The sequence below is a fragment of the Delphinapterus leucas genome, chromosome 14, assembly GCF_059928025.1.
Source record: "Delphinapterus leucas isolate spDelLeu-1000000601 "Yukka" chromosome 14, BTC_Dleu_Yukka2, whole genome shotgun sequence".
In the NCBI taxonomy this organism is placed as follows: Eukaryota; Metazoa; Chordata; class Mammalia; order Artiodactyla; family Monodontidae; genus Delphinapterus; species Delphinapterus leucas.
In genome coordinates, this window is record NC_143142.1 from 51,463,125 (window position 1) to 51,487,416 (window position 24,292).

The window sequence follows — 24,292 nt, forward strand, 5'->3', positions numbered from 1 at the left end:
CACCCTTCACATTCTGACCAAAGGTATCTTTACAGCATACAAATTGGTTGTAATACATCAATGGGTTATATAGAAATAAAATTCAAACAACTTAGTGTAACATTCAAGATCTGGCCCCTGTTTGTCTCTGCAGCCTCTTTATTTATTCTCCCTACTCACCACCAGTTGACCATCCATACTGTCCTATTTGCAGTTCCCTTAATGTGCAAATCTGTTTCATTTCTCCATGCCTTTGCTCCTGGTGACCTTTCAGCCAAGGGTACTCCCTCCCCTTCCTACCCAGTGCATCTGTAAACTCCTCTTCCAGAATTCATTTCTAGGGTCACATCTTCTCTGAAGCATTTTCTGACTTCCCCTCAGTGTTGTCAAAGTGACTACTTACCCCCATTTAAAAAAGTCCATTGTACCCTTTGTTTAAATGTCTCTCCCAGAACATGTTATCCTTATTTATTTAAATCTTTCTCTAAACCCTTTGATGTCTTTTTTATTTCAGCTTTATTTAGATGTATTCGGCATATAACATTATGTAAGTTTGTATATTTGTAATATGTATATATTGTGAATATATACATATGTATATTTGTATATTTGTAATATGTAATATTGTGAAATGATTACCACAATAAGATTAGTTAACACACCTGTTACATGTGTGTGTGTTTAGAACATTTAAGATGTACTTTCTTAGCAGCTTTCAAGTATACAATACAGTGTTGTTAACTGTGGTCACCATGTTGTACATTACATTCCATAGAGCTTATTCATCCTAAAACTGTACGTTTGTATACTTTGACCACGCTCACCCATTTCCCCCACCCTCCTGAGCCATTGGCAACCACCAGTCTCCTCTCTGTTTCTATGAGTTCAGTTTCTTTAGATTCTACATGTAAGTGAGATTATGCAGTATTTTTCTTTCCCTGTCTGATTTATTTCCCTTAGCATAATGCCCTCAAGTTTTTATCCATGTTGTTACAAATGGGAAGACTTCCTTCTTTTTTAAGACTGAATAATATTGCATCGTATATATGTATGTGTGTGTGTGTGTGTGTCTGTGTATAACATTTTAATCCATTCATCTGTTGACACTTAGGTTGTTTACATGTCTTGGCTGTTGTAAATAATGCTGCAATGAACCTGAGGGTGTAGATATCTCTTCAAGATAGTGATTTCATTTCCTTCAGGTATATACCCAGAAGTGGAATTGCTGGATCATATTTTTAATTTTGGGGGGAACCTCTGTACTGTTTTTCATAGTGGCTTCCCCAATTTACATTCCCATCAGTGGTTTTCAAGGGTTCCCTTTTCTCCACATCCTCACCAGCACTTGTTATCTCTTGTTCCCTTGATGTAAAAAGTCTATTGAATGTATGCTTGTGCTCTGCCCTATGCTAAATTCTTCTCTTTTATTAGCTCATTCATATTCATAGTTGCCTTGTGAAGTGAGGTAGGTATTATTATTCCCAGGTGAGGGTGTCAGAGAAGTTTCTTGTCAAAGTTATATCATTACTAAGTACCAGAATTAAGATTTGAGCCAAGAGTGTTGGATGACACCTAAGTCTGCGCTTTTACTCATTCTATCTTAGTACCTTTGTTAAATAACTGGAAGAAACCTTAGTGGGCCTTTTTTATATGGCCTTTTGCTGCCATGGATGTGCCTATTCTTTGCTCAAATGACAGATTCCAGTTAGTGTATCATTAGACCATACTAAGGGTTAGTCACCTGACTTAATGACCACGGATAAATGGAGTTGTAGAGCTCTTATGAGCCTGACCTGATGTTTAGGTTTCTGCTTCTTTCATGATAACTTATGGTTGGAGTAGGAAGACAAGAAGTGACTGAATAATAGTAGAAAGAAGAAAACACAAAAACAAAAAAAAAGTATTTTTACAATTTTTTATTATGACAGTTTCCAAGTATATAGAAAAGTTGACAGAATAGTGCAATAAACCACCATATACCTGCTACCTAGATTCCACAGTTGTTGACATTTTGCTCTATTTGCTTTGCCTCCTCATATATATGTATATATATATATATACAAATCTATGTACATTTTTATGTTTAATTTATATTATAAGTTTATATAAGTAAATAAATTTATTTACTTACATATATAAAATTTATTTTGCTTATTTTTTTTACTACTTTAAAGAGGCAGGTGTCATATGTCACCCCTAAGTACTTCACATTCATAAGAATCTTTATAAGCCACATTATGATACCTAAGACAATAAGCAGTAGTTCTATAATATCAACTGGTATTGAGTCCCTATTCCAATTCCCCTAGTTGTCCCAAGAATGACTTTTATAGCTGTTCCTCTTCCTGAGCCAGGATTCAGTCTGATTCATGGCTTACATTTGGTTGTGTCTTTGCTCTCTTAATCTAAAATAGGCCTACCCACTTTTTTCCCCCATGACTTTACTTTTTGAAGAGTTCAGGTCAAGTGCTTTGCAAAATCTCCCACATTATGGATTTGTCTGATTGTTTCCTTGTGGTATAATATAATTTGTTCCTTTATTTCTTTTAATTCCTGTGCAGTGGGAGTTAGATTTACAGATTTGGTTTGATTCAGGTAAAACATTCTTGGCAAGAATATTTCTTAGGTGATGTTGCCTGCTTCAGACATTAAGAGGTACATAATGTCTGTTTTTTTCACTATTAGTAATCCTACATTAATTTACTTTGTTTAGGTGATGACTACCAGATTTTACCATTTAAAGGTACATTTTCTGTCATGAAGAACCTAGGGGTAAGACAGGAATAAAGACGCAGACCTACTGGAGAACGGACTTGAGGATATGGGGAGGGGGAAGGGTGAGCTGTGACAGGGCGAGAGAGAGGCATGGACATACACACACTAACAAACGTAAGGTAGATAGCTAGTGGGAAGCAGCCGCATGGCACAGGGATATTGGCTCGGTGCTTTGTGATAGCCTGGAGGGGTGGGATAGGGAGGGTGGGAGGGAGGGAGATGCAAGAGGGAAGACATATGGGAACATATGTATATGTATAACTGATTCACTTTGTTATAAAGCAGAAGCTAACACACCATTGTAAAGCAATTATACCCCAATAAAGATGTTAAAAAAAAAGAAAGGTACATTTTCTTCTTTGCTATAAATAACTAATCTTGACACCTTATGAATATCTTATTTATTAACCTTTTACGTACTGGTTTTAATATCAATTAATGATCCTCGCCTGAATTAGTTATTACATTGGGGATTGCAAAGTGGTGATTTTTAAAATTTGACCATTCCTCCTAAATAATTAGCATTTTTCTATAAAGAAGAACTTCAATTTTTTCCACTTTCACTCTTCCCTTCTTTTGAAGTATCACTATGAACTGGTAGATTTTTATTTATTTAATTTGCTATTAATTAGAGTCATTCCTTTTGATGCTCAGATTGTCCCAAATTTGGCTGAGTCCCCTTCAGGGTTGCTGCTATTCCTTTTGATAAGCCCTCATCTATTCGTCTTTAAACACTTTCTTACATTAAAATAACAAGAATTTCAAGCTCATTTTGTACTTTCCCTACCCCAGAATGGGAATCAGCCATTTTTCTGAGGAGTCGGTTCCCAAAATGGAGTTGTTTTAAAAAAAATTGATTATTCTCCCTTTTCTCCTCTCATGGAGACCTTTCTTCATTTCATTCTGTATTAGATCAGGATTTACGTAGTAAACTACCAGATTCAAGTATCCTAAATACCTGAGGCAAGGGTGAGGTGGGGTGATGGGAGTGGGCTCTGCTCCTCCAGAGGAATTCTTCCAGTTTAAGACAATCACTTGGGCAGCGTACTACTAGTATATTCTGTCTTCTGGTCCTTCTACTTCCACCCCTGATTTTTCTCACACAGTTTTTATTCTTTCACCTCCCTATTCATTCTGCTTCAATCTTTAGTTTTATTTTTCTATATAATGCATTTTGGAGTTAAGGCTTTAAGCTTTGCAAAATGACCATTTCCAACATCCATTTCAGCTAATTAATTTGATATGTTTAGGTTTTGATGTGATGTTGCTCAATATTAATTTATATTTATTTCTGTTATCTTACGAAGCTTGCTTTCTTTGATGAGGCTGTGATGACTGCAGTTTCTCTCAGTTCTTGATGGTCGTTGGGCAGACCAGCAGTATGCTAGGTTCACATCATGGTTGGTGCACACCTTCCCTTAGGTTCAATTTCCTTCATCTGTTGCATTCTTTTCTGTCAGTTGGCCAGACTTGAGTTAAATATGTCTTCTTTCTCACTGTACGCCCTCCCCAAATCAGTTAAGAAGGCATTTTACTTACATTTTCCTAACATAAATCTCTCTCTCCAGATGGAGGGTTGAAGTCTCATTGTGCTAAGGAGGAAGGAAAATCACTGTTTTGCATGTACATATATTTTGGATTTTACAGGAAAGGGGAGGGCATTTCAAAATCTGGTGAATCAATACAGATATAAAAAATTGATAAAGATAGGACTGCTTGTTTTTATATTCTGCCACATAGCATGTGTTTAAATGAATTTGCCTATAATTTGTCTTCAAATGCTGACATTTAACTCTTAGACTGTATAATTGTGCTGGCTTTTTCGAGACAAATTCATATTCTGTGCCAGGCTAATATGTTCACCTATTACAGACATTATTGCCTATGGTAACAGCTAGAATAAAAAATTCTTTTTATATACATCATAGCTGGCAGAGGCTCTTGGGACTGCCACAAATCATTCCTGTCTTTTTGAACTTGCTGAGGAAAAGCATGGAGATGTAAAACCAACCTGGTCTGATATAGATTGGCTTTGAAAACATATTAGCTTATCTAGACCACTGTTCATTGTATTGTTGTGGTTGTTTTTAAGATGCTGAGTATTAAACACGCTCTTCTACTTAATGCATTGTTTAGCTTAGTAACCTATCCTTTCATTATGAACCAGCTCCTCTTCTACAAGCCATCTCTGGTTTTTGTTAAAGGTTAACAATGAGAATAATGAAGCAATTGGTTATTTATTCAGTCAGGATTGGCAAAAGTTATTAGAATAGGAATCTGCCCAGAAGCAATGATATGGTTATGAAAATGTTAAGAAGAACACTGAAGCCAGTCACCATTTTTGACATTTAAGAAATACTATTCCCACCCTTAATCATGATGACCTGTTATAAAAGTATTTATACAGAATAATCTTATTGGACAGTAATTTTTATACAACAGCATATATAATTAGGTGTTAGGGAGATTCAGAAATGATCTGAGAGAAGAATGAGCCTTGGGAAGAAATGACCACAGTGAGAAATAAGGAACAGAGAACTCTCCCTTGGATAGAACTCCCTGTCTTCCAGACACCTGATCTGTGCAGTTTAGTATCTTCTTCCTGAGCACTTTGCAAGTTTGAGGAGCTGTGGGAGAGGGTACCCCAAGTTAGGTTGCTATGTTCTTCATACTAGACTGTAAAACATGTAGGGAGGTATATGGGCAGAAAATTTCCTGATGATGCTTTTATTAATGAAATATTGACTAAATTGACATTATGCAAAACCAAACAAATAGGACAAAAATCTAATCATAATCCTGTTATGTTTAACATAGGTAGAACCTCCTATGTAAATTAGGCAGTAATTACTTTGACCAGAACAGTATCATCACTTCCACCCTGAATTTTTTAGTAACAGCTTTATTGAGATACAATTCACATACAATAAAAATCACCCTTTGGAAGTATAGAATTCAATGGTTTTGAGTATATTCCTAAAGGTGTGCAAAGACAGCCTTCTACTTCCAGATCATGTTCATTGCCTCCCCCATAAAACGCATACCCATCAGCAAGTGCTCCCTATGTCCCTTCTCCATCTTTTGGCAACCACTAATATACTTTCTATCTATATGGATTTGCCTATTCTGGACATTTCTTTTTTTTTCCCCATTTAGCTTTTCTCACATAATGGGTACTTCAGAAAATTGGAGAAGAGGACAGAAAGTGAACATGGATGAATGTAACTCTTACTTGTGATCTGGTATACTTAGAACTAAGTATTCTTTTCCCTGGCTCATTGGAAGAGGTATTTTAAACAACAACATACATAGAATTTGTAGCCTTTTGTGTCTGGCTTCTTTAGCACATAATATATTCAAGTTTTACTCATATAGTAGAATGTAGGGATACTTTGTTTCTTTTTATGGCTGAATAATATTCCATTTTATAGGTATACCACATTTTGTTTATCCATTTGTCACTTGATAGACATTTGGATTGTTTTCACTTTTTCACTGTTATGGATAATGTTGCTCTGAATATGCATGTATAAGTTTTTAATGTGAACCTATATTTTCAGTTCTCTTGGGGAATTGGAATAGAATTGTGGGTCATATGGTAACTCTGTGTCTAACTTTTTGAGGCACTGCTAAATTATTTTCCAAAGCAGCAGCATTTTACATTCCCATCAGCTATGTGGGAGGGTTCTCATTTCACCATATTCTTGCCAGTGCTTGTTATTGTCAGTCTTTTTGATTATAGCCATTCTAGTAAATGCAAAGTGGTATCTCACTGTGATTTTGATTTGCATTTCCTAGTAGCTAATGGCTAACAATGTAAAGCATCTTTTCTTGTGCTGCTTGGCCATTGGTATATTTTCTTTTGGGAAATGTCTATTCAAGTCCTTTGCCCATTTTTAATTAGGTAATAGTTTTTATTGTTGAGTCATATAACATCTTTACATATCTATGGATACCAGACCTTATCATTTGTATGATTTGCAAATATTTTCTCTCATTCTGGAGGTTGTCTTCTCAATTTCTTAATAGTGTCCTTTGAAGCACAAAGTTTTAAAATTTGAAATCCAATTTATTTATTTGTTCTTCATTGCTGTGCTTTTAGGTGACCATTGCCTAATCCAAGGTCACAAAGATTTGCTTTTATAAAGTTTATAGTTTTAGCTATAAATTTAGGTCAGTGATCCATTTTCAGGTAGTTTTATACATGGTGTGAGATGGGGGTCCACCTTCATTCTTGTGCATATATTTGTTTTCATCAAATTTAAAGACTTGAGAAAGAAAAATTTTAATAGGATAAACATTGTTACTCCCTGTGAATTATTGTTTCATGATTTTGAGGGGGGTACATATGCTGTGTTCATCTGAAGACTATAGCTTACCTGCACTCTCACCAAGTATGGTTACATTTCTGTCTCTATTTTGTTTGTTGAAATCTGAAAAACAATACCGATATATGCAGTTTAAATCCACTTATTAGCTTTTTCCCTTAATTTGCAATCTCACCTCTTCAGCTACAGTATAAAGAATGCCAAGAACTTCTAAGCCTCTATCAGAAATATCTATCAGAACAGCAGGAGAAGCTTACTGTGTCTCTCTCAGAACTTGGTGCTGCTAAAATTCAGGAACAACAGGTAAGCATCTTTTTTCTTACCTTTTCTTGTCTTTAATGGATCAGCAAGATGTCAGAAGAGTTATCTGCCTTTTACTTTGTCTCACTGTATACAACATTGTCTTTAGACCTACAGTTACAGCATGTGATTGAGTTGGCTTCATTTACTTCCCTGTTTCCCTTTCCTCTTCTATTCCTGGGGCCCAGAGGTCAGGAATGATTACTTGAAGCAGGCTCTGGGTCAGGAGGGAAGCTCCTGGTTGTATGAAAGCACAACAGGAGTGATAAAGAAAACCCACTGCTCTTGTTACTTAATGAAGATCAGGTGGGCTCTTTTTTTTTTTTTTTTTTACTCATAAGCCTCTTCTAACTCATGTTTAGAGTTTTAGAGTAATGAAAGTCTCTTGGCAAATTGTAAAAGCTTTAACTGGAGAAAACTGGAACATTTAGCATGATTTTGTGTTTGTATATATGTATTAATCACATAAGTATATATGAGAGTGTTTGCATATTAACATTTATATACATATCATCAAATAGTATATATTATATAATTAAAGTTCAGAACCCTGCCAGTTGTGACGTGAAACAAGTTCTGAAGACTTACTTCTTGCCCTCTAGCAAGTGACATTGGTTGTCTTTTTCATATCCAAATGAATTTAAATGGATGAGGATAGCTTTTGTATTAAAACGTGGTAGGAAAAACTATATAGAGTGTCAGAGTCATTCATATTATTATTAAAACATGGATAATGTACTAACTAAAGGGTTATCCTCTCCCTTTGAATAGTAGCAGGTCTTGAATGGTTTTCTGTAAACCTTCTAAAGAGCACTGTTCTGTTCAACCTAGAGACACCTGTCTCAGATGGGTTAAGAGTTTCGGCTAAGAAAATCCATTTTTAAACCTCAAGTTTGGACATATGGAAAAGTAAAAAAAGAAAGAATAATAATTTTGCTGGAATGTGGCATAGCTTAGACTTTTAACGTACCCTCCCTTTTTTTTTTTTGAAGTCACAATATTTATAAGAAAGAACCACAGTATGAATGGTTTATTTGTATTCTAACTGGAAATATTTTCTTTTGTTCTGTTTTCTGAAAACCTATGCTATAAAATGAGGCAGAGGAAGGTGGAAGCTAATCTTTTTATCTGGATTTGTTTTGCCACTTTGAAAAAGGGCAGTTTTTAAGGTGGCACTTTCCTAATGCTCTCATGGTCGGGCTAGAGAAGATTATAACATGAAGATCAGATTTCTGACTTTCGTCTTTACATTTCCACTCCCTCTGTCTCTATCACAGATGTTAAAGGGCACAAAAACGTTGGCCAAGGGTAGTGGAGGAGAGGCTGAGGGACGTTTCAATTGCCAGTAGTTAAGGATATAGACTGAGAGTCAAGAAATAGTCATTAGGGAGTTTAAAGACATCTAGATAAGGAGGCCTAGCCCTTTTTCTGTCTACTGCTGAAATGAGGGGAAAATAAAACTTTCTAAAGGGTAGTGTTTTATGTTTAAAAGAGTGATTCTTGGAGGTTTCCCTAGAGACCAATCATAGTTAACACTGCCTCTCTTAACCTCAACCTTGAGGAGCAAAACTAAAAAAATTACAAATACTAGGAAGAAACTGTTGGTCACAGGTATGGAGAAAGTATACTCTCAAAAGGAGATACTTTGGGGGGCTTCCCTGGTGGCACAGTGGTTGAGAGTCCGCCTGCCGATGCAGGGCACACGGGTTCATGCCCTGGTCCGGGAAGACGCCACATGCCGCGGAGCGGCTGGGCCTGTGAGCCATGGCCGCTGAGCCTGCGCGTCCGGAGCCTGTGCTCCGCAACGGAAGAGGCCACATCAGTGAGAGGCCCGCCTACCACAAAAAAAAAAAAAAAAAAGGAGATACTTTTGAATTTTCATTTTGACTTAATCATGAGAAAATTTTAAAACCATGTTTTCAGGAAGTGCCCGGTGGTCAGACTTTAGATTAAAATGAAATTGAGAGCACTTGTAGACTCTGCTATTTGAACCTAGAGAGGGAAAATAAGTTTCTTTTTGAATACCAGGTGGAGATTGTCACCCGTTTCCTTTGTTATCTGATTTGTTCTTTGTGACAGGCTTCTCTTAGCTAAGCAAAGGTAAGCACCTTCTCACTCATCCTCTTGGGAATTGGGTGAATTTGGTGGGCAAATCTACTTCCTGTCAGGAAGGGCATCATTGTGAACACTCTGAATGAGGATGTGGTAAAGTTAGAGGTCCTCTTTATGTGCTCACAAATAGACTACTCGTCTGTATCATAGCACTGTGCTAGTTCTTCTGTAATCATTGTTTATTCATCCCTCTCTCTCACCAAGCTTTTTTAAAAACAGCATCCTGTTGGTTTCTTTATACTCAGAACCTAACATAGGTTGGCCTAATAAAGTTTTAATTTTTATTTAACAAAATTTAATATGGTAAATACTGTGTGCTCCAGGTACTGTTCTAAGCTCTTAACACACATTAAATCGTTTAGTCCCTCAGTAGCCCAATGAAGTTATTATCCCCATTTTACAGAGGAGGAATCCCAGGCAGAACAAGAGACTTGCCTTGTCATCCAGGTAGCAAGTTAGGAAATCAAGATATGAACCTAAACAGTCTGACTCCATATTTTCTTGAAGAGAGAAAGACAAGAAAATTTTGAGATAGCTAAAAAATATTGAAAATTTGCTTTACAAGCCCTTGTTTCTATGACCAACCCTCTTTTGGATCTTAATCTGAAATCCAGTTTTTTGAATGCCAGAGCACAAATACACTAGAGATGGTGGGAAACTGTTTGATTTTCCTGTGAGTAGCCAAAATGTCAGGTAAACATAAAATTTTATTTGTTCTCAAAATAAGGTTTTTTCATAGGCAGAACACTCTATGACATAAATCACAGCAAGATCCTTTTTGACCCACCTCCTAGAGAAATGGAAATAAAAACAAAAATAAACAATGGGACCTAATGAAACTTCAAAGCTGTTGCACAGCAAAGGAGACCATAAACAAGACCAAAAGACAACCCTCAGAATGGGAGAAAATATTTGCAAATGAAGCAACTGACAAAGGATTAATCTCCAAAATTCACAAGCAGCTCATGCAACTCAATATCCAAAAAACAAACAACCCAGTCCAAAAATGGGCAGAGACCTAAACAGACATTTCTCCAAAGATATACAGATTGCCATCAAACACATGAAAGAATGCTCAATGTAACTAATCATTAGAGAAATGCAAATCAAAACTACAGTGAGATATCATCTCACACCAGTCTGAATGGCCATCATCAAAAAATCTACAAACAATAAATGCTGGAGAGGGCGTGGAGAAAAGGGAACCCTCTTGCACTGTTGGTGGGAATGTGAATTGGTACAGCCACTATGGAGAACAGTCTGGAGGTTCCTTAAAAAACTAAAAATAGAACTACCATACGACCCAGCAATCCCACTACTGGGCATATACCCTGAGAAAACCAGAATTCAAAAAGAGTCATGTACCACAATGTTCATTGCAGCTCTATTTACAATAGCCAGGACATGGAAGCAACCTAAGTGTCCATCAACAGATGAATGGATAAAGAAGATGTGGCACATATATACAATGGAATATTACTCAGCCATGAAAAGAAATGAAATTGAGTTATTTGTAGTGAGGTGGATGGACCTAGAGTCTGTCATACATAGTGAAGTAAGTCAGAAAGAGAAAAGGAAATACCGTATGCTAACACATATATATGGAATCTAAGGGGAAAAAAAAGTCATGAAGAACCTAGGGGCAAGACAGGAATAAAGACAGACCTACTAGAGAATGGACTTGAGGATATGGGGAGGGGGGAGGGTAAGCTGTGACAAAGTGAGAAAGAGGCATGGACATATATACACTACCAAACGTAAGGTAGATAGCTAGTGGGAAGCAGCTGCTTAGCATAGGGAGATCAGCTCGGTGCTTTGTGACCACCTAGAGGGGTGGGATAGTGAGGGTGGGAGGGAGGGAGACACAAGAGGGAAGAGATATGGGAACATATGTATGTGTATAACTGATTCACTTTGTTATAAAGCAGAAATTAACACACCATTGTAAAGCAATTATACTCCAATAAAGATGTTTAATAAATAAATAAATAGATAAATAGATAAAAAGCAAAAAAATAAGCTTTTTTTAAACTCACCTTCAGATTTTGTGATAGAGATGCAGCAGTTCATTTTTCATGAGGCATTCATTTGACTTTAAGAGACTTCTTTTGTTTCTTCTTTGTGTTGGTTGCCATGAGGCTCAACTTGCTCATTATAGGTTTTGTTTATAATTTTATTAAATTTGCAGTTCTTCAGAAGAATGTGCTAGCTTATGGTTTTCTTTTTACTTCTGCCATTTGGTTGAAAAGAAGTTGCTCCATTTACAGAGCGAATTTTTTCCTTGCTTTTCCCCCCATCCTCTTTCTTGCTTTGCCTCAAAGATGAATGCATTCTCCATTCGTCTTGTAATTTGTTCAGCATTACAAGTTCTTCATTGTGGAATCTAGAAAGATTTTTCACTTGTTCTATTTAGACTGAGATACCTCACTGATGTGTGTCTGTTACTCCATTTCCTTATCTTAAGAAACAATACTTACCCACAGTATAACCTTGTTCTTGGACGTGGGAGGATCTAGTAACCATAGTTTTAACCAGAGTACATTTTAGAATATAGCTCTCCTTGTCACAGTTGAGTGTTACTATTTTGTGTGTGTGTGAATCTGAACTTAAATAATGTCACCTTAAACTCTGATGCTTATAACTTCTATTTTAATCTTATTTGATAGGCTGTATCATTTCAGGAGAGGTATGGTATTTCCACAGTATTCTTTATATTAAGAGAAAGCCTAGGCAGCACTTTGAGTAGCTTTTCCCACTGCAGTTTGAAAATGTCTCTATGCAAGATTGCCTTAATGTTTTTCTTAACTCTTCCATTTTTTTGCCAAGTAGATATAAAATGGTAGATTTGGATTCATCTTGAGATTTCCCCCTTTTCTATAAAATGGATAAAATCATCATTACTTTTCAGCCATGGGCAATGGATATTAATGAATCCATGCTGTTCTGATCTAGTAAAAGGCCTCTTATAGAAACTTTTCCATTTTTCCTATGATTACTTGTTCTGTCTTTATTTAGGTCTAGGTCATGGACTGGACAGAATCTGAACTATAATACGTAAATCATTGCTGAGTGCATGTTTAATTGTTTCTGGGTGGTTTCCATTACTATTGCTCTATAGTTTGTTAAAAGCGTTTTTGTAGTGCTTAAGGCCACAGTGTCTTGGGACTATTTCCTATTCTGTGATTATTTTCATGTATTCTTTTGGTTAAACATTTCTTAACTGCTTCATATAGGCATGTGCTAATAGAGAGCTCCTTACCATTTTAATTCTGTCTAACCTACTTATGCATTTTAATGTGTATTTACTGTGTAATATTCATTTTAATTCTATCTATACTAAGCTATCTTTGAGTCTGTTATAAGAAGCCCAGATTTGCTTGGCAGTCCAGAAGTGTCACCACACTTCTAACTGACAAAGAAGCCAAATCAAAAGTGTTATGCCCTTTGGATATCTGTTATATGTCTGACTCAAATGTACTACTAAACTCCTTGCGGGATAAAAGATTTGTACATAGAACAAAGATATGATTAACAGCTGACTTCTCATCAGAAACAGTGGAGGAAAGAGGCAGTGGGATGGCATATTCAAAGAGCTGAAGGAAAAAAAAACTGGCAATCAAATAAAACTATCCTTCAAAAATGAAAGTGACATAAAGACATTCCTAAATAAATAAAGACTGAGAGAATTCATTGCTAGCTTATCTGCCTTACAATAAATACTAATAGAAGCCTGCTCAGATGAAAGAAAATGGCGTAAGCCAGCAACTCACATTCACATAAAGAAATAGAGCACTGGTAAAAGTAATTACATATCTCTCTTTTCTTAAGTAGAAAACTTAAAAGACACCTGAATAAAACAATAATTATAAAACTGTATGGTTGAGCTTATAAGATATACAGACGTTGGATGTGTGTGTGTGTATGTGTACTTGCACAAAGGGAGGAGGACAGAAGGCAGAACTGTTGGAGAAAATTTTCTCTATATTACTGGAATAAGACTGTCTTTATTCATTGACAGCATGGTCCTATATGTAGAAAATCTTAAGAAATCCACAAACACACGCACACACAAAAACATGATAGAACTAATAAATAAGTTCAGCAAGTTGCAGGATACAAGATCAGTATGCAAGTCAATGTTATTTCTATTTACTTCCAATGAACAATTCAAAAATGGATGTATTTAATAAAAGCAGTGCAATAAAAACACTGAAAATAACAAAACATTGCTGAGAGAAATAAAGATCTAAGATATTATTCCATGTTCATGGGTTGCAAGACTCAATGTAATTAAAATGGCAGTTTTCCCCAAATTAGTCTATAGGTTTGTTGCAATCTCCATCAGATTTCCAGCAAATTTTGATAATTTCATTTTTACAGAAATTGATAAGATGATCCTAAAGTTTATATGGAAATGCAGAGTAATACTAATAGCCAAAAAATTTGAGAAAGAACAGTAAAGTATAAGATCACTCTTTCTAATTTTAATGTTTACTCTAAAGGTACAGTATAGTAGATAGAATTTTAACCTTACTTGCATGACTTTTGACCCCTGCCAAAATGGTTTTACTCCCATAGTATGTTATGTTATATAATAAAAAGGAGATAATATTTAGATGGGCCTAACCTAATTACATGATAAAAGCAGAGAGTTTTCCCCAGCTGGGAGCAAAAGAGAAAGAGAGATTTAAAGCATAAGAATGGTATTCAACATACCATTGCAGGCTTTGAAGATGGAAGGGGTTAGGAGCTGAGAGCTGTCTCTGACCAGTAGCAAGAAAAGAGTGATTTAAGTCTTGCCACCACAAGGAACTATATTCTGTCACCAGCCTGAGCTTGGAAGCAGGTTCTTCCTCAGATATTTCCAATTAGAACCTGGCCTAGCTGATAGCTTGATTTCAGTCTTGTGAGAAACTAAGCAGAGAACCTAGCCAAGCCTGCCTGAACTTCTGACCTACAGAACTGTGAGGTAATAAATTTGTGTTATTGTAAATGGCTATGTTTGTGGTAATTTGTTATACAGAAATAGAAAACTAATACATACAGTTTCCAAGAATATAGTACTGCCATAATGATGGACATTTAGACCAGTGGAACAGAATTGTGAATTCAGAAATAAACTCTAGCAATTATGGTCAACTGATCTTCAACAAAGGTGCTAACGCAATTCAATGCGGAAAAAATAATCTTTTCAACAAGCATTGATAGGACAGTTGGACACATGCAGAAAAGATAAATTTAGACCCTTTGCACCATGCACAAAAATTAACTTCAACATTATTCCAACATTGAAGACACCCTTTTTGAAGCCTAACTTCATATATTGATTTTTCTCAGTACCAGTTTTTGTTCTTCTTTAGGTACAGTGTTTTTTATGCATATTACAGTGACCACCTGAACTTGAACATTGATCACAGTATTTCATTTAGTCTTATGTAATTAATAGTAACCAGAAGTACTGCCTTTAATTAAGAAGAATACAGTATTACTTTATTATGTACCTGTTCCAAACATAGGTCTCAGGTCTCTTTACCCTCTCAGAGAGTGGTTCTCAAAGGCTGGTGGTCTCTGGACCAGTAGTATCAGCATCACCTGGAACTTGTGAGAAAGGAAAAAAAGAGGAGGGGGCGGTACGTGACACTTGAAAACTGGCCTAGCACTCACTGTGGGCCATGTTATTCCCCTACTGAACAGAAACAATCTCACAGAACACTAACCCCATGCAAGGTTACTCTGAGACCATGATAAAATAAGACAAAACAAGGCCACTTCATAATTATATCTAAATACAGACAAAACCAAGGTCACTGTGCAGCCCACAAGTTACCATACATCCCCTCTCTTGGCCAAAATGAGTGACTGCTACTTCTCTACCAATTATAGCTTATCCTCTTGTGAGTCTCCCCTCCCTAAAGATAAAACTTATTGAGATATCCACTCATAGAATCATCCCTGTTTTCTGACAGCATCCAATCTAGAGCAAACTCCCACCTGCTTCCCTCAAATTACTCAATCAAAGCCCAAATCCTATATAGTAGGAACTTCCTAACACATCCATGTTTCCCCAAGGTGTGTGTTTCCCCTCGCTGCAGCAAATAATAAATCCAACTTATTCAACTACAAAAAAAAAAAAAAAGAATAGAGTATTACTTTTATGGTACATGAAATCCTTAATAAGAAAAAAAAGACCAGTAAATGATCTGGTATTCAAGTAACTACAAATTTCAAGAGATCCTAGAATAGTGCCTGAAGCTTTGCTTTTTGGAGCCGTAATATTAAGACCATTTCCAAATGTCTGGGTATCCTGCTAATAAATTCAGTGTGCTTGTAGGATCGATTGCCAGATCACTTGAACAGCTGTACCCTTAAGTCAATAAACAATCCTAGTCAATAAAATATATACTTTTAATAGCCAAGGAAATGCTACTCTTCACAGATGGGTGAACCTAATAAATCTGGTATTATATCAGTTATGTTGCAAAGATTCTCAGTTTAATAGGAATTAATATTAAAAGTGTTTGTAGGATTCATTTTGACATAGATTTATTTAAAATGTGGTCCAGTGGTATGAATCATAATGATAATGAGGGTCTTGGGTGCAGGCAAGGTTCTGTTGTATGCGTATAGCATACTGTGCCGTATGAATTTTGACTCCTAAGATGATTGTGCATATTGAATTTCTATGTCACTGTGAACTGTGAGGATTGGGCTAAACAAACAGTTAGAAAGGCAGTTCTGCGTCTCCACCACCAATCAAATATATTCTTTTTTTTTTTAAATTTATTTATTTATTATTATTATTTTGCGGTATGCGGGCCTCTCACTGTTGTGGCCTCTCCCTTTGCGGAGCACAGGCTCCGGACACGCAGGCTCAGCGGCCATGGCTCACGGGCCCAGCCGCTCCACGGCATGTGGGATCTTCCCGGACCGGGGCATGAACCTGCGTCCCCTGCATCGGCAGGCGGACTCTCAACCACTGCCCCACCAGGGAAGCCCCAATCAAATATATTCTTAAGCCCAGTGCATAGAATTTTGGCTTGTCTGCTACTGTAATGTCCTTTACCCAGAAAGTAAACTTAAAATGTGACAATTTAAACAATTTATTTTAAGAAAATAGTTAAGGCTGTCTCTCCGAGAGAGAGAGAGAGAGAGAGAGAGAGAGAGAGAGAGACTGACCAAAGAAGGTAATGCTTTATCAAAATGCAGAAGAATTAGCTGAAATGTAAATGAGGATAACTCTAATAAAGAACGTGAGAATAACTCTAATAGGGAACATGAGAAGCATGAATACTGAGTCACATTTACTGGCTCTGACTCATTGTATATTATCTGGTCTGGAAAGAGTAAGCTATATTACTGTAGGAGATCACAACCCAAAGTGTAGGGTAAAGACAAAGCTATGCAGACAGTAAAATGATCCGTAGTTGCCTGCAGTCAGGGAGAGGGAATGAGGGATGAATAGCTAGAACATTTGTCAAAATACATAGAACTGTATAACACAAGACACAAAGAGTGAACCCTAATTAAACTTGGATTTTATGGACTAATAATAACGCATCAATACTGGTTAATCAATTGTAACAAATGCACTACGCTAATGGAAGATGTTAAAAATCAGGGAAACCATGAGGGGGAGAGAGGGAGTATATGGGAACTATCTGCTCAATTTTTAAATCTAAAACTGCTCTTAAAAAGTCTATTAATTTTGGGGCTTCCCTGGTGGCGCAGTGGTTAAGAGTCCGCCTGCTGATGCAGGGGACATGGGTTCGTGCCCCAGTCCGGGAAGATCCCACATCCGCGGAGCAGCTGGGCCCATGAGCCTGCGCGTCCGGAGCCTGTGCTCCGCAACGGGAGAGGCCCCAACAGTGAGAGGCCCGCGTACCGGGAAAAAAAAAAAAAAAAAGTCTATTAATTTTAAAAATACAATGAAAATAAAGTACAGGGTTTAAGTTACTATAAAGTTGTTTGCTACCAAAATTTGTTTTATATTCTAAGCAAACTATATTCTTCCAGCTGTTGGTTGGAATGCCACAAGTTAATTAACTAGAAAGTGAGTAGAACTAACCATCTAATATCTGTATTTTAGGCAATTTAGTTTTACTTATTTAATGTCATTTTTTCAATGTTTATTTATTTTCTTATTAGTCATCCATTTTATACACATCAGTGTATACATGTCGATCCCAATCTCCCAATTCAGCACACCCCCACCCCCACGCCCCGCCGCTTTCCCCCCTTGCTGTCCATACGTTTGTTCTCTACATCTGTGGCTCAATTTCTGCTCTTCAATCCGGTTCATCTATACCATTTTCTAGGTTCCACATATATGCGTTAATATACAATATTTGTTTTTCTCTTTCTGACTTACTTCACTCTGTACGATAGTCTCTAGATACATCCATGTCTCTACAAATGACCCAATTTCATTCCTTTTTATGGCTGAGTAACATTCCATTGTATATATGTACCGTATCTTCTTTATCCATTCATCTGTCGATGGGCATTTAGTTTGCTTTCATGACCTGGCTATTGTAAATAGTGCTGCAGTGAACATTGGGGTGCATGTGTCTTTTTGAATTATGGTTTTCTCTGGGTATATGCCCAGTAGTGGGATTGCTGGGTCATATGGTAATTCTATTTTTAGTGTTTTAAGGAACCTCCATACTTTTCTCCATAGTGGCTGTATCAATTTACATTCCCACCAACAGTGCAAGAGGGTTCCCTTTTCTCCACACCTTCTCCAGCACTTGTTGTTTGTAGATTTTCTGACGATGCCCATTCTGACTGGGGTGAGGTGATACCTCATTGTAGTTTTGATTTGCATTTCCCTAATAATTAGTGATGTTGAGCGGTTTTTCATGTGCTTCTTGGCCATCTGTATGTATTCTATGGAGAAATGTCTATTTAGGTCTTCTGCCCATTTTTTTTTCTTTTTGCTGTACGCGGGCCTCTCACTGTTGTGGCCTCTCCCGTGGCGGAGCACAGGCTCCGGACGCGCAGGCTCAGCAGCCATGGCTCACGGGCCCAGCTGCTCTGTGGCATGTGGGATCTTCCCGGACTGGGGAACGAACCCGTGTCCCCTGCATCGGCAGGCAGACTCTCAACCACTGCGTTCTGCCCATTTTTTGATTGAGTTGTTTGTTTTATTAATATTGAGCTGCATGAGCTGTTTATATATTTTGGAGATTAATCCTTTGTCCGATGATTCATTTGCAAATATTTTCTTCCATTCTGAGGGTTGTCTTTTCATCCTTAGAGTTTCCTTTGCTGTGCAAAACCTTTTAAGTTTCATTAGGTCCCATCTGTTTATTTTTGTTTTTATTTCCATTGCTGTTAGAGATGGATCAAAAAATATCTTGCTGTGATTTATGTCAAAGAGTGCTTTTCCTATGTCTTCCTCTAAGAGTTTTATAGTGTCCGGTCTTACATTTAGGTCTCTAATCCATTTTCAGTTTATCTTTGTGTATGGTGTTACGGAGTGTTCTAATTACATTCTTTTACATGTAGTTGTCCTGTTTTCCCAGAATCACTTATTGAAGAGACTGTTTTTTCTCCATTGTATATCCTTGCCTCCTTTGTCATAGATTAGTTGACCGTATGTGCATGGGTTTATCTCTGGGCTTTCTGTCCTGTTCCATTGATCTATATTTCTGTTTCTGTGCCAGTACCATATTGTCTTGATTACTGTAGCTTTGTAGTATACTCTGAGGTCGGGGAGTATGATTCTTCCAGCTCCATTTTTTTCCCTCAAGACTGCTTTGGCTATTTGGGGTCTTCTGAGTCTCCATACAAATTTTAAGATATTTTGTTCTAGTTCTGTAAAAAATGCCATTGGTAATTTGAGAGGGATTGCATTGAATCTGTAGATTGCTTTGGGTAGTATAGTCATTGTCACAGTATTGATTCTTCCAATCCAAGAACATGGTATATCTCTCCACCTGTTGTTATCATCTTTAATTTCTTTCATCAGTGTCTTATAGTTTTCTGCATACAGGTCTTGTGTTTCCCTAGGTAGGTTTATTCCTAGGTATTTTATTCTTTTTGTTGCAGTGGTACATGAGAGTGTTTCCTTAATTTATCTTTCAGATTTTTCATCATTAGTGTATAGGATTGCAAGAGATTTCTGTGCGTTAATTTTGTATCCTGCAACTTTACCAAATTCATTGATTAGCTCTAGTAGTTTTCTGGTGGCACCTTTAGGATTCTCTATATATAGTATCATGTCATCTGCAAACAGTGACAGTTTTACTTCTTCTTTTCCAAATTGTAATCCTTTTATTTCTTTTTCTTCTCTGATTGCCATGACTAAGACTTCCAAAACTATGTTGAATTATAGTGGTGAGAGTGGACATCCTTTTCTTGTTCCTGATCTTAGAGGAAATGCTTTCAGTTTTTCACCATTGAGAATGATGTTTGCTGTGGGTTTGTCATATATGGCCTTTATTATGTTGAGGTAAGTTCCCTCTGTGCCCACTCACTAGAGGGTTTTTATCATAAATGGGTGTTGAATTTTGTCAAAAGCTTTTTCTGCATCTATTGAGATGATCATATGGTTTTTATTCTTCAGTTTGTTAATATGGTGTATCACATTGATTGATTTGCATTTATTGAAGAATCCTTGCATCTCTGGGATAAATCCCACTTGGTCATGGTGTATGATCCTTCTAATGTGTTGTTGGATTCTGTTTGCAAGTAGTTTGTTGAGGATTTTTGCATCTGTATTCATCAGTGATATTGGTCTGTAGTTTTCTTTTTTTGTACTGTCTTTGTCTTGTTTTGGTATCAGGGTGATGGTGGCCTCATAGAATAAGTTTGGGAGTGTTCCTTCCTCCACAATTTTTTGGAAGAGTTTGAGAATGATGGGTGTTAGCTCTTCTCTAAATGTTTGATAGAGTTCACCTGTGAAGTCATCTGGTCCTGGACTTGTTTGTTGGAAGATCTTTAATCACAGTTTCAGTCACTACTTGCGTTTGGTCTGTTCATATATTCTATTTCTTCCTTGTTCAGTCTTGGAAGGTTATACCTTTCTAAGAATTTGTCCATTTCTTCCAGGTTGTCCATTTTATTGGCACAGAGTTGCTGGTAGTACTCTCTTAGGATGCTTTGTATTTCTGTAGTGTCTGTTGTAGGTTCTCCTTTTTCATTTCTAATTTTATTGGAGTCCTCTCCCACTTTTTCTTGATGAGTCTGGCTCATGGTTATCAATTTTGTTTATCTTCTCAAGGAACCAGCTTTTAGTTTTATTGATCTTTGCTATTGTTTCCTTTATTTCTATTTGATTTATTTCTGCTCTGATCTTTATGATTTCTTTCCTTCAGCTCACTTTGGGTTTTGTTTGTTCTTTCTCTTGTTCCTTTAGGCGTAACGTTAGATTGTTTATTTGAGATTTTTCTTCTGTCTTGAGGTAGACTTATGTAACTATAAACTTCCCCCTTAGAACTGCTTTTGCTGCATCCCATAGGTTTTGGATCATCGTGTTTTCATTGTCATGTGTCTCTAGGTATATTTTGATTTCCTCTTTGATTTCTTCAGTGATCTCTTGCTTATTTAGTAACGTATTGTTTAGCCTCCGTGTGTTTGTGTTTTTTACGTTTTTTTCCCTGTAATTGATTTCTAATCTCATAGCATTGTGGTCAGAAAAGATGCTTGATATGATTTCAATTTTCTTAAATTTACTGAAGCTTCATTTGTGACCCAAGATGTGATCTATCCTGGAGAATGTTCCATTCGCACTTGAGAAGAAAGTGTAATCTGCTGGGTTTAGATGGCATGTCCTATAAATATCAATTAAATCTATCTGGCCTGTTGTGTCATTTTAAGCTTGTGTTTCCTTATTAATTTTCTGTTTGGATGATCTGTCCATTGGTGTAAGTGAGGTGTTAAAGCCCCCCACTATTATTGTGTTACTCTCGATTTCATCTTTAGCTGTTAGCAGTTGCCTTATGTATTGAGGTGCTCCTATATTGGGTGCATATATATTTATAATTGTTATATCTTCATCTTGGATTGATCATTACATAGTATCCTTCCTTGTCTCTTGTAACATTCTTTATTTTAAAGTCTATTTTATCTGATATGAGTATTGCTACTCCAGCTTTCTTTTGATTTTCATTTCCATGGAATATCTTTTTCCGTCCCCTCACTTTCAGTCTGTATGTGTCCCTAGGTCTCAAGTGAGTCTCTTGTAGACAGCATATTTATGGGTCTTGTTTTTGCGTCCATTTAGAAAGCCTGTGTCTTTTGGTTGGAGCATTTAATCTATTCACGTTTAAGGTAATAATCGATATGTATGTTCCTATTACCATTTTCTTAATTTTGGGGGGTTTGTTTTTGTAGGTCCTTTTCTTCTCTTGTGTTTCCTACTTAGAAAAGTTCCTTTAGCATTTGTTGTAGAGCTGGTTTGGTGGTGCTGAATTCTTTTGGCTTTTGCTTGTCTGTAAAGCTTTTGATTTCTCCATCGAATCTGAATGAGATCCTTGTGGGGTAGAGTAATTTGGTTGTAAGTTCTTCCCTTTCATCACTTTAAATATTTCATGCCACTCCCTTCTGGCTTGTAGACTTTCTCATGATAAATAAGCTGTTAACCTTATGGGAGTTCCCTTGTATGTTATTTGTCATTTTTCCCTTTTTCTTTGTCTTTAATTGTTGCCAGTTTGATTACTATGTTTCTCCTTGCGTTTATCCTGTATGGGACTCTCTGCGCTTCCTGGGCTTTGGTGGCTATTTCCTTTCCCATGTTAGGGAAGTTTTCGACTATCATCTCTTCAAATATTTTCTCGGGTCCTTTCTCTCTCTCTTCTCCTTCTGGGACCCCTATAATGCGAATGTTGTTGCATTTAATGTTGTCCCAGAGGTCTCTTAGTCTGTCTTCATTTCCTTTCATTCTTTTCTCTTTATTCTGTTCCACGGCAGTGAATTCCACCATTCTTTCTTCCAGGTCACTTATCCGTTCTTCTGTCTCAGTTATTCTGCTATTGATTCCTTCTAGTGTATTTTTCATTTCAGTTATTGTATTGTTCCTCTATGTTCGTTTGTTCTTTAATTCTTCTAGATCTTTGTTAAACATTTCTTGCATCTTCTCAATCTTTGCCTCCATTGCTTTTCCGAGGTCCTGGATCATCTTTACTATCATTATTCTGCATTCTTTTTTTGGAAGGTTGCCTATCTCCATTTCATTTAGTTGTTTTTCTGGGGTTTTATCTTGTTCCTTCATCTGGTACATAGCTCTCTGCCTTTTCATCTTGTCTACCTTTCTGTGAATGTGGTTTTTGTTCCACAGGCTGCAGGATTGTAGTTCTTCTTGCTTCTGTTGTCTGCCCTCTGGCGGACTCTGGGAGGGCTCACACCAAGGAGTACTTCCCAGAACTTCTGCTGCCAGTGTCCTTGTCCCTGGGTAAGCCACAGCTGCCCCCCACTTCTGCAGACCCTCCAACACTAGCAGGTAGGTCTGGTTCAGTCTCCTATGTGGTCACTGCTCCTTTCCCTGGGTCCCAACACGCACACTACTTTTTGTGTATCCTCCAAGAGTGGAGTCTCTGTTTCCCCAAGTCCTGCCAAAGTCCTGCAATCAAATCCTGCTAGACTTCAAAGTCTGATTCTCTAGGAATTCCTCCTCCCGTTGCGAGTCCCCCAGGTGGGAAGCCTGACGTGTGGCTCAGAACCTTCACTCCGTGGGTGGACTTCTGTGGTATAAGTGTTCTCCAATTTGTGCGTCACCCACCCGGCAGTTATGGGATTTGATTTTATTGTGATGGCGCCCCTCCTACCATCTCATTGCAGCTTCTCGTTTGTCTTTACATGTGGGGTATCTGTTTTGGTGAGTTCCAGTGTCTTCCTGTCGTTGATTGTTCAGCAGTTAGTTTTGATTCTGGTGTTCTCAAAAGAGGGAATGAGAGCATGTCCTTCTACTCTGCCATCTTCAATAAGTCGTTTAATTAATGTCATAAGACTCTGAGATATCTCTACTTTAAAGATGGTGTATTAGTTTTCTATTCTCTGTTACAAATTACTACAAAAGTAGCAGCTTAAAACACACCTAACACACAGTTTCTGTGGGTCAGAAATCCAGTCAAGTCTTGTCTAGTTCCTGTGCTTTGGGGTCTTCCACAGGCTACAACAAAGGTGTTAACAGCCTTGGGGAGGATCCACTTCCACGCTTACATGTAGTTGGAAAGAATCAGTTCCTTGTGGGCTTTTGCACTGCAGGCCTCAGTTCCTACCTGGCTCTTTGCTGGAGGCCAACCTTAGTTCCTTGCCATATAGACCTCTCCAGTGTGGCTGTTTATTTCATCAAAACAGGTGAGTCAAGAAGGCACTAGAGTCTACTAGCAAGCTAGAAGTTGCTGTTTTGTATAACCTAATTGTGGGAATGACATTTCATCACCTTTGCTGTATTTGAAGCAAGTCACAGGTCCTGCCTACATGCCGGGGCAGATGTTCACACACAAGGGCACCAGTACCAGGAGACAGGCTGTGATCATTGGGGCCATCTGAGAAGCTGCCTGCCTGCCACAGGAGGCAAAGTTAAGTAAATTGTATGCCTTAGTGGTATTTGAATATTTGGAAAATAGTTCTTAGGACATATTTCTCTAGTTAGATTCTACTTTGTTTTATGGAATTTTACATCTTTATTTCCTGTTTTCTAAATACTTGATTTCTCTGATATCTGAATACGGTTGACCCTTGAACAATGTGGGGATTGGATTTTTTTATTATTATTATTCTTTAATTAGCAACCTTGGGGGAAGAAAGTTACATCAGGACTTAAAGGCAAAGGCAGAGACCCCAAACCAGCCAAT

General features: G+C 37.3%; 1 protein-coding gene across 13 annotated transcripts in view; it reads left to right on the forward strand.

Annotated features, from left to right (window-relative positions):
* The window catches only part of KIAA1328 (KIAA1328 ortholog), a 370,157-nt gene that overhangs the window by 125,309 nt on the left and 220,556 nt on the right, over positions 1-24,292 (forward strand). For 12 of the 13 annotated variants that reach the window (XR_016387626.1, XM_089895086.1, XM_022587006.3 and 9 more), the window contains one exon: positions 7,258-7,385. Coding sequence is in view for 12 of the 13 variants with exons in the window: in XM_089895086.1 (XP_089751212.1) it covers positions 7,258-7,385 (128 nt within the window). In the remaining variant the exon portion in view is untranslated. Of the gene's footprint in view, positions 1-2,958; positions 6,042-7,257; positions 7,386-24,292 lie in introns of those variants that run through there. The other variant, XM_089895094.1, reaches the window with a different exon arrangement.